General features: G+C 30.8%; 1 protein-coding gene across 2 annotated transcripts in view; it reads right to left on the bottom strand.

Annotated features, from left to right (window-relative positions):
- Nucleotides 1–10,794, bottom strand: part of LOC140044861 (ephrin type-B receptor 1-B-like) — a 42,685-nt gene extending 31,891 nt beyond the window's left edge. For both annotated transcript variants that reach the window (XM_072089550.1, XM_072089551.1), the window contains exons 1-2: nt 10,658–10,794; nt 10,069–10,154 (exon numbers count right to left, since the gene is read on the bottom strand). In XM_072089550.1, coding sequence (XP_071945651.1) covers nt 10,069–10,154; nt 10,658–10,736 — 165 coding nt within the window. In that variant the 5' untranslated portion in view covers nt 10,737–10,794. The remainder of the gene's footprint in view (nt 1–10,068; nt 10,155–10,657) is intronic.
- Nucleotides 10,795–12,189: the final 1,395 nt, after the last annotated feature.

Here is a 12,189-nt window from a genome sequence, read left to right as displayed (position 1 = left end):
AGTGTTTTTGGGATAGGGCCTACAGCTATAGGAGGTTTGCGCTGTTATTGTTTAATGATATATATGATAGTATATATTTGTCTTGATCTAAACCTTTTTTACCATACTGTAGATTAACTAATGTGATTGAAAACTCTGGTATACTAGAGAAGAAACAGTGATGGACAGAAATGTTAGAATCTTATCTAGTTTATTAAGTATGGTGATTGGTTTATATCATGATAAAATCACAGATGCACTTGGCTAATTAACTCAGGTATTATGGTATCTGTACAAATTGAAGTACACATGTCCTAATCCATAAAACCTCTCAGAGGGAGGGTGTTGGTTATAACCTTTTCAATTAGCAGACAACGTAAGTTTCATTATGATGGGTATATTCAAATTTAAGACTCAAAAGCACAGCTCCAAATTTTTTCAATAAGGTACTCAGGAGAACAAAAGGTGATGGTCTCAATAACATAAGGATTATCTTGTCTGGATACAATGGCCTTTATTCGAACTAACAATAAAACAATGTAAGAAGCATCGAAGAGAAACTGGCAATTTGTCGGCTAATCATGTACGTTGGTCAGTATGTTGTTTGATGTGTTTGAATCACAGAGAGCAACGAAGATCACAATCCTAAGCTGGATCAAAGAGGAACAGACAGTCAGACTCCTAAAGATTCATTACAAATTAATCATCTACTTTTTATGTCCAACTAAGAGCTATTTTCAATATCTATTAGGTGCATTTAAAACCAATTACAATACACCTTGGACACAAAATTAAACTCCTTAACTAATTATAATTCATTAGACTTTTTTTAACATATTTTTTGGAATAATGTTTATAACATTAATGTACTGTACATTTGATTTTTTGAAACACAATGCAAATAAGAATGTAGTTAAAATTTAGATACAAATTATTTTTAAAAAACATCATATTTTTGGCAGAAAATGTACAAACATGAAATAAAATAATCGTGATTTCTTTTTGTTTTTTTTTCAAATAGTAGACAGAATTTATTTTTTTTTGATCTCGACCTTTAAACAATAGTTCAATACTCTAATAAAATCATTCAGATAAACATTCCAACAGATTATTTCACAAGTCATTGGTCTAAAAAAGTTGATTTCTTTCTTTGTGTTTTCAATTATTATAGCCAACATTTTATTCGTCACGTTAATCAATAACTCCTGAATGCAATTGTAGAAATTCAAAAACATTTTTCAAGTGTCCATCGTAAAAAAAAACGAGGACATCTCGTCGAAGAAATAATGCTTTGCAAATGTGAGACCCCACCTAAAGTAGTTTGTTTTATACTGTTCGCGAGGTGACATTGAATGTTGGTTATACAAGTAACCAAGTAATTTGCTGCCAATTTGGAAATCAATTTATCATTTAGTCAGATGGCGTTTTAAGCATTAATTCCAATGTAATCTGCACTATAAACTTCTGCATCCTACTTCTTTTTTTCCCTGTAACGTATCTCGATTTTTTAAAGCGAGGGTATAACTTTACATATTTCAACTCGTGCTAATAGCTACAAAGTAGGCTGCTGCTTGATCACGCAAGTTTCAATGTTGAAAGTTTATGTATGCATGCGATGTTAAAAAGGATATTAATTCAGGCGACGATTTTTCAAATGCCATGTGTATGTAAAAAAATCAATTCAGAAAATCAATTTATTAGAAAGAGACGAGATAACATGATGAACTACACCGGACTGAAAAGTTTAACTAATGAATCTTTTTTTACTGTAATTCAGTCAGTTTGCTTGTAAACCAGTCGGTATTTTAAGTGCTATTTTTTATTTTTAATGTACATGTGTTCAGCTCAATAATAAATTGCATTTTTCCAAGAATCCATCACCAAATATCAAAATCACAGCGATAACAAACAAAAAATCTGCTTGCGATTGTGTATTGTATTTTACAATTATTCCTAAGAATCGCAATCTATGAAACTAAGCAGTTTATCAAGGAGGGGCTTTGGAATTTATGTTGATGAATTCTGTCCCAATTCAAGATAATCCAGAAACTCTCCAACTGAGATTAAGTGAAATTAGCTGATCTTGTTTCTTGAACTCGGTCGACAAATTACCAGCTTTAAGTCATATCTGAAATTATTGACTATTAAATCCAGGGACTTTATCTTAAACGTGCTGTTTTTAGATTTTAATGTCCAAATATGGAAAAACAAACAGCAACAAGAATTAAAAAAAACAAGTCAAAATTTTGTTTAATGAAATTTGTGCAAAATAAAAGCCATCAGTACACTTAGTTACAAAATTTATAAAAGGGAAGCATGCTTATGAAATGTTAGAAAATGGAATGACCCATTAGCAGATAGATCCAGATAATAAACTTTATAGACCAATTTACGGTAAACAGGGCATTAGTTGACATTTTCCAAAAAACAACCGGCATGATGAAACATTATATACATGTTATGTTTAATCCGTGCGGCGGAAACTCTCATTATCAAAGTGCTTCATTCGAATGTGTTAATAATGTAATGCATATACTTCTGTATTTTTTATATCACTATATTTCATATCCTTTTTTTAGAACATGTAACTGAATTATCAGTATTTGTTGTGTGTGTTAAAATTGAAGCAAAAACAGAGTTAATATTTCTTTATATTTAAAAAAAAAATTGTTTATAAATGTAGGACTTGACAATAATAGAAACAGAAACAAGTAATGTAAGATGACATATTTAGAGTGAAAGTTTGTTGAATTAATGGAATGTAATGCTATATCTTTTATTGCATAAAAAGTGTAAGATAATGAAGATAAATTATATTATACATTAAGTAATGGACTGCCTAATAACTGAAAATATGATTCATAATTCTAATAAAGTATCCTTGTGTAATGTTAGCATTGTGCCTATAGCAGCTACCATCTCACATTTCATGCCACGTCAGTTGTTATTGGCCGCAAACTTTTTTTTCTTAACTATTGAATTTAAGTTTTTCTCTAGAGTAAAATTTGTTCTATATAAGCATGGATACCTCCATGATATAAGGCAATACTTTCCTTATAATTGAATCGTTTCAAAGTAAAAATCAGATCCTTATATAATTTTACACACAATAAATTATTTATAGTGATTTATCGATATTGTAAAGGTATAATTATTACTAGTTAAAGTATATCATCATAACATTTTCCATTAAATAATGATTATATTACTTATAATTTGTCTAAATTACATAGTCTTAATATCTATAAAGTGTAAATAACAATGTTTAAGGCAAATGCATTTTATTTCAATTTAACTTTGTAAACCAATTAGTATGCCTAATGATTTCTATCCTAATACACCATAGTATTAAATAACTCACAATGTGATTGGTCTATTTAGCTGTATCTTGTCAAAACAGTATTTGATCATCCAATCTAAACTAACATTCTGATTAAAGTTTCAAGGGGTGATAATGTGCTACACCTGTTTGGTAATGTTTAGGCTGGCAGGCAATCTGAGCATGTAACATCCTTACAGTGTGGCCTAACAGCCCCCTACTGAGCTCTGCCTGCATTACACCTGAAATCCTCAACTTTTTATTTATATCTAGTGATGAGTTTCACCTGACTAAACAAGTGTTGTAATTTGAAACAATTAAGATTTTTTATGGTGTCATCTCACCTCTGCATCCAGAACAGGGAAGCTGATGACAAAAGGGTAATAATATCAGCATGGGAGGGTAAGAGCTGGCCCAGTAGGAAGTATTTAAGAAATTCATGAATTGATATATCTGCATGGTATGCATATCTATTAATAAGTGTAACTTAAACCTGCTTAAACTATGGTAGTAGTTTATCACTCTTCCTCTTTTATGTACAGTATTACGACCAGATTACTCTCTTTGCCTACATTATACAGTAGTAGGTAATTCATTAGTTTTATTATTATTTAATTAATGAATTATTTATTTATGGTTTGAATATGACTAAATTGTAGAAAAACTTAAAGAAAAGAATCACTAGATCTAACATTAGGTTTAATTACACCTTAAGTGTTTTACCATGTGTTACCTGGCTTTCTTAATATTGATTATGCTAAATAGGCAATTAGCCAAAATCGTCAAGTAAAATCTGTTTTATACGGTAGTTCAAAAACAAGAATATAATCAAAGTTAGGAAAGGTTTCATGATGGAATTAAGAAAAGGATTTCAGAAAAACAATGAAAATGTAAATGAAGTTAGACAAGCTATAGACGACAGCGTCCCTCTAAGCATATAATTGTGATGTTATCAGTGTATTAGCGAGGGAAAGACAAAGGCGTTACTTACAGACTTACTAAAGACAGGATAATGGAGTACTGTACTAAAGAGATTAAAGCCTATAGGGCTAAGGCATTAGTGGAAATTGGAACATCATTCCATTCATTTGGAAGACGTAAAACAATCTCTTCCCAGGAAAAAAAAACATTTGAGTACCTTAAAAATTAATTTTAATATTATATTGTACGATTTTAAATAAATGTATGATTATCACAAATTAAATTTTATTTTATCTGTTAAAGCATGAAGAATCCATCCAGTACAGTAAAAATAAGAACATTATTTGATCAATAATGAGTTGAAATATCATGTCATTATTTTTAATAATTGAGACATTACATAAATAAGTAAACAGATGATGAATTAATTGACTGATAAAACTATGGCTGGGTGAGCATAATGATTAGATTCAGGCTAAATAATTAATGTTGTCAAATTAAAAATAACAAAGAATTTACATTCAGGGGAATGAGATATTATTCAGTTATTTTACATCTCCCTGGTTAACATGATGAGGATAAGGTACAGTACAGTACACCTCACTGATCAATCATGAGTCCCCTTGGGGGATAAATGTATACCAACAGGGAAAAGCTAGGATAATCATGCTAAAGACAATAATTAATTAAGTATTTTGTTATAGTAAGACAGTATAAACCATATGTTATGATGTCATTCAGGTCAAATGGAATGGCCTTAGGTTAAGTATTTAACGAGGGGTGTGATTGGTTGAGGAGAGATGGACAGAAAAATGGTACAAGTTTTTAGTATGTGATCTCATTAGCAGTAAAAGATCAACATCTTGGTTTCTGGTTGAAACCATAGTAAGAATGTGTTGTACATTAAATGAAGATTTAATAAATATTGGACGGTTTAAAGTGATACCAGTTTGTATTATCCATATAATTAAAATCATTTTTTTTTAAATACTTGAGATTTAAGGACTGAAATATTTGATATTGAATTTATTCGACATTTATTTTCGGGTTGACATCATAGAATGCACTAAATAATCCAATCTACTCATTTTAAATATTATCCACGCAGTCCGATGAGATGAAATTTAATGGGCCATTAAACATTGAGTTTGTCCCTAAGAAAAATTCTTAATTTGTCGAAACTATCACCTAGTTTGAAATAAATTCAATATATATCTTTTATATAATTATCTATCTTCAACTCAAAGACATATACATGGCATGCCTCATAAATTTTCTTGCTCAAATAGCCATCTTATGCATCAGTATATCAGTTGAATTTTCCTATTAAGTGCTACATATAAAAACAAATAATTTTTAGGCTATAAAATCCGGCTATAAAATCTGCCTTATGAAAGTGGCTAAGCAATGAATTGTGCAATAAAAATAATTTTAAAACAGATTATGAGCAGTTTGTATAAGATTAGGATTATTTTTTTAATGAGAATAATTATAAGAATAATTGTATATAACAAATGTCACTTAATAAAAATTAGTATAATGATCTATTATTCTTTAAAATATTGATATTATTTAATTATAGCCTAGAGCAGTTTCTTTGAGATATAAATCTAGTATATTAACAATCATTAATTAAAGAAAAAACAACTACTGGGTGTTATTTCCTGCCTTTAATTCTTTTATAACACATTAATAATCCTATAAAAAGATAAATACCACTACAAGATGGCTATTATACCCATCCCTTTAATCTCACCTAATTAAATACTTAAGACACCTAATAAAAGTAAAGCCACCCTAATAGAGTGACTTGTTACATAACATTATCTTACAAGTATCTAATGAACAAGATAAGAAACAATAGGTTGTACTGTTGTTATTGTTTTATCACTAGTTGTGAACACTGCAGGTGACAAACTATTTTGGCACCCTATTGTTAAATGCATTGTAAATTAATCAGAATAAAAGTAAAGGATATGCCTTCAGGAATCAAGCTAATGAAATTAAAATAATGTTCTAATATGGTGAAATTGAGTAAATTTTTTGTTATATTAAACTAAAATGTAATTTGCAATGATAAAAATAAACTTTTATGTAATTAAATCTATGTGTTTAGCCAGGTAGGAATTTGTTACTTGTATGACAGGCCTACTACCTGTGTGAACTGAGTAATTACTAGGCTAAAATACCAATGTCATTCATCACCTAAAATTTAATCAGTTTGTTAAACACAATTGTCACCTCCATGAAAAATTATCCCTTTTTTCTTACCACATATTTATAGCAGTGTCTACATAAAATCATTGAATGCTAAAGCAAACAACATAAAAACAAGATGATTTGTTGTTTGTATATCGCTACCACCAAATAAGGCACCAAAATGACCAAATATGGCATCAAACTGGTTTAAACAATGTAGAAGTTTACAAGTCAACAATTTTTGGTCAGATTCTGGTCTTTGTCATTGCTCTCTTTAAACTAGGATAGATGACAGTTGGAGCATGTTTAGTGGTAGGTCATAATACTAATGCCACTGAAACTACATTCCAAACTCTTTACATGCAAACAGACAGTAATGAACTTTTAACCCAGATCTTAAGTCATTTTATGATAAAAATAAGGATTTAGTTTGTATGAAATTGCATTAAATTAAAAATAATAATTTCATTATTTTGAGAAACGTTTAAGAAAAATGTAAGTTTATAAACATTATTAGTATTTAATATATACTGTACAGTAAGTAGTATCAGAGAAAACAGTTGTATTGTAAGAAATATAGTTCAGTACACAAAGAACAGGTAAAATATTGCCAGTACAATAAAAAAAAAATGTGTACTGATATAGTGATATACCAGTGTAGGATAAAACTACACTGAGAACTAACTGTGTTATTTACCTAAAAGTTAGCCTGGGTATTACCAACTGAAATCTTCTTAAGCCTCTTGTTTACAGCATTTAAGCCATATCAGACAGACAACGAATGGTCCTGCAAAGTCTTTAAGACTGTCACATGCCTTTGTTTGAATTTGCAAAGACATGATCGTCCTCCCTACAGGGCCTAGATATATCAATTGCCTAGCAAGCTGACAGAATAGCCACAGAATAATAATCTGATGTCGATAAAGTTCTAGACAAAAGGGAAACAAGCAGACATGACAACTCCAGGAGATCGCAGAACTAAAAGCGAAAAATGTTTAAGAATATAAAAATTGTTTCCAAATTGTCTGGCTATTAACTATAAATCTTATAATGACAACTGGAAAATTACAATTGAAAATTGTTTATGGTGCTCCATGTATTAATCACCATTCTTACATACCTTTACGATCAAAAACAAGTAACATTGTTAATTTATTATTCTATCCTATGATATCTACAGTATTTTATGACTTTTTCTTTACTAAAAATTAGAATTTAAGAACTATCTAAATTTCATTACAAGATCGTATCAATATAGAATTAACAAAGTAATTTTATTTTTATTTATTATCTAAAAAGTTATTTTCAGATTAAATCTACGTTTATTTTATTTTTCAAATACATTTGTATCTAGTAAGAGTTATTATTTTTTAAAAGGTAATGCCTAATGGTAATTTAGTGACTTTATCTGTCAATAACTTTTGGTGCCCGGTCAAGAATTTTTAATATGTAATATTCCTGACCAACAAGGGTGATGACCACAGGTCTTTCACCAAGAAAAATAAGTGCTTCTTTCATCTGGGAGCTTTAACTACCATCATAAAATGTGATTTAACTACTTTTACGCCGTACAGTGTGTATGGTAGACCATTCACCTAATGCTAAATCTACCGCAGTGGCCACTCTATCACCAAATGGAGAAATTAATTTTAGTCGTAAATGACAAAAGCGACGAGATTTATTTACACGCAAATAGTTTCTACGTTAGGTCACATGTCTAACTCTTCTTTTATCACAGAATTTTATGTCGTGTACTTACTGTAGGATTTCTTAGGAGAGCCATTATCTTGTTCTGTTTTTGCAAGGGAAGACTTAACAACATCAACAATGAGCATAAAAACATGAAATGGAGTTAGAGCAGCCTTGGTAACATCCTCTAGATGCTTATTATGTTGGTTCAGGTAGTGATGAGAGTAACAGAGGAAGAAATGGTCACTCCATTCTATGTCCCACATGTGTCTTAATACTCTAATAATCTTTATTAGTGTAATACACCTGTCCAAAGTATTAGCTATTTCTGTCTGTGCTTTTACTTTACAACAGATTAGTCACTGCATTTAGTACTTATACCAATCCCCTGACAAACATACAAACTTAAATCCATACTTAATTCCAGGTAAGTCTAGAGTAAACCGAGCATTGTATTGTTGTCCAACACAGAAGAAAATAATTTTTAAAATCTAATACATTAAACTACATTACATTTATGTAAAGTCCTCTGCTATAATATTCACTAACACATCAATTAAATTGTTTTAAATAGGAAAGCTTATGAAAAATATATATAATACTAATTTATTGTATTATTATTAAGGCCAAATAAAAAAACATACTTGTTAAGCGTCACCGCCCGCTCCTGATTATCCAGCCGCCTCTCTTTTTATTTTTATTTTTTTTTTACCGATATACAACGGAAAGTTCAGCGGCCCGACCCAGCTCCAGAGTAGGGCTCGAAATTCACGCTAGCAAACTAGCATTTTGCTAGTAGATTCTTCATAATTGCTATTTGAAAATTTCAAAACTAGCAAATGTTTGTTAGGCTAGTGTAATTTTTGAAAAAATACATACTTTTTAGCTTAGACAACGCTAGCCGCCGATCGCTCTATGTCGACAACGGCAAATTGGTGAAAACAATTGTTTCATTTACACGCCGCCGATTTACGTAAAGGAAACGCAAATAGCACCGTGAATCATGTAATGTGGTAAACAGCAAGCTTTTTCCCCAACACATTAAATCATGTGCATTTAGTACGTCGCTGAGGATTACATCATCAGTCACGTGATTACAGAATACGCGATTATCAATTTAGGGATTTAACGAAATAAATATTTTCCCTACACAGTGGTCGAAGCGCGTTTTTTTATAGGTTCGTAAATAGGAAACACCCCATACATAATGGACTCTACCAATTTTGTTTACGATGATCTCGCGCTCGAGATCGGCACACCACGAGGTCCTGTTGGGCGATGGGTTTCCTTATGCCTGGTTTACCTGCCTGGAATAATTACATACACTTTTTGCATCACAACTTTAAATACTGATTTACACAGCAATTGGCAAAGGATTCATCAAAGAAGAATGAATACGTTGAATGAAAATTCACTTAAGAAATGTCGTAAGCTGTTTTCAAACTATAAATCAGCCCACTATTTAGTATTATTGAGACCAAATCATGCTTCTCGCGATAGGGAATTTCCTGGATAGATGAGTCGAGCGAGAGACGGCGGATGGCCGATGAGTGAGGTTGGGGTAGCACCTTGGACGGATTAGTTAGCCTAAGGCCTACAATTTCGCTTGGTGGCAATTAAATTTAATGTTTTAATTACGTCTGGATATAAACAATACAAAACTCAATTTTGTCATAAGCAATAATATTTCATACATAGTCAATTCTGTTCTGTTTCGAATTTTAAAAGTTTGACGTTTCGTCCTAAAAAAGTGGGGCAAAACGTCCACCGCGCAAAAATATACCTCTATAAAAAGTAAAAAAAAAAAAAAAAAAACCGTCCCCCCGCCCCTGAAAATTTATGAGGGTGTGACGCTTAACAAGTATATTTTTTTATTTGGCCTAATAGTTAATAATCAATTTTGGAAACTATAGTATAGTGAATTACTGTATTAAGTGTAAAGTATAAGTGTACTAACTCACCCCTGTGTATGTATCTGTAGTGCTGGGAGTTGGATATATAGTCCAGTCTGCTAGGTTGGAATATTTTGTACTATCGTAAATTGTAACTGAAAGTAGAGAATAAATTCAATTTAATCAAATATTCTGTGCATGTTAATTGTAAAATATATAAGAAACAAGTAAGAAACAATAATATGGCAACTAACTAAACTGAAAAGCTCTATATAATATTAATATAATGTATTGTAATTAAACATCGTTTTAATAATTTTGTAAACAGCATAATTCTAAAGTGTCAGATGGGCGACAGATTTCTGTTTTTATTTGAGCAAAACTGGTGAAATTCTTAGGTTTTTGAAACTTAATCTGATTAAATAAATATTCGTCATAATGAAAAACTTAATACGAATAATATCTGAACACAAGATCTAAAAAGAGTTCACAAAGGAGCAGTTGCGAGCATTGTAAGGTCTAGGCCTCCAGGCAGTTCTTATAGTCAATTCCAATCGGCTCCTCTACCAGCAAGTGGTCCTATATCGGCGCAGACGATCAAGAAAACAAACATAAGCCATGCTAAAAATGTTAAACAGAATAAATATACGATACTTACTTTCTTTCGTTAGTACTAAGTCAGCAGCAAAGTTAATAAAAGTAGTTAATGTAATCAGTTGTTTTATAATTGAAGCCATGTTGTTTGAGATATAAGCATTATTTTGTTCCTCAATAGCAACGTGTTTACTCGTTCGCTCGTACTTATGTACTGTGGTGCTCCAGTACAGTTCAGAAGTTTCTAAGTGGCCATGCGTTCGGTGCACTTCAAAAGAATCTATTCGGATTCGTCCATTTGTTGCTTGGGGAAGTTCAGCGTTCAATGTTTTCAACAATGGAGTGATAAAAAAGCGCCCCCGAAAGAAAGTTTTTTATAAAAACAATATACAAAACAAAGAAGTGTGAATTGGTTTTATATTATAGAGAATTTTGGGTGGTACTGCGTTCTCGAATGAATAACAGCATCTATGTAGGGCCTAGGACTACAATACAAAGTTAAGGCCTAAAAAAGTGACACAATATTAAGGTGATTTTAAGTGCCCTTCGAATTATTGATTTCTAATTTATTTTCTCCATATTTTCTACTTGTTAAAAGATATACATTATATTTTTTTATTATCATTATATTATGTGTTATATTATTGGTTATAATAGACGTTCAGTTACCCGGTTGTGCTATGGTGGTATGGTTGTATCAGGGAAGAGTGAACTACCAGTTGTCCCTCGGTGACTGCTCATAAATTGAGGTTAACACTTGTGTGATATACCATATAAAATTAAAGGATGTAGTTATACTATTGTACAACTTTATCTTAAAGATGATGATGTCATTATTATCGTCATATAAATATGGGTTCATTAACCGTATTTAATCAGTTCATCCTACTATTCGAATACTGAGATAACAGTACAGTGCTGTTAACAAATTAAATTAATTAAAGCTATATATTGATATCTTTAAGTCTGTTTGACTGTCACATTTTCTGTAGGCATAGTCTAGTCTTTTATTAATTAAGCCGTTTGTATGTATTTATTTATTTATTACCATCAAACAAACATAAGTCATGCTAAAAATGTTAAACAGAATAAATATACCATACTTACTTTCTTTCGTTAGTACTAAGTCAGCAGCAAAATTAATAAAAGTAGTTAAAGAATCAGTTTTTTTATAATTGAAGCCATGTTGTTTTTAACACCATCTTTAATCAGGGTGGCCTAACGGTTCCAGGGGAACTGATCATTACCGGCCCCCAAATGAAACACAATACAGAAACATGTCATGTAAGTCCTGAATTTCTGTATGTATTTTGATTGTGGCTGCCATTAAATGTTACTTTATGATAAATATTTATAATTAATGTCAATCTTATAGGCCTAATCATTGAATTAAATTGGTGTCAGGCTGTTTCTTTTCTGTTTGCAACGTGAGGTGATTATAACTTTAATTAACATAATTCAATATTTCGAATTTATTTGTTCATCAATAAATTAATATTTATCAATATCGTAAAAGTCCAATAAACTCAATTTAACTTATCTATTACTCAATTAGTCCAGCTAATTTCACAACATTTATTTTACGGTGTTAAAAAG

Source organism: Antedon mediterranea, chromosome 3 (assembly GCF_964355755.1).
Source record: "Antedon mediterranea chromosome 3, ecAntMedi1.1, whole genome shotgun sequence".
NCBI classification, from domain to species: Eukaryota; Metazoa; Echinodermata; class Crinoidea; order Comatulida; family Antedonidae; genus Antedon; species Antedon mediterranea.
This window is presented reverse-complemented; position numbering and strand designations above follow the sequence as displayed.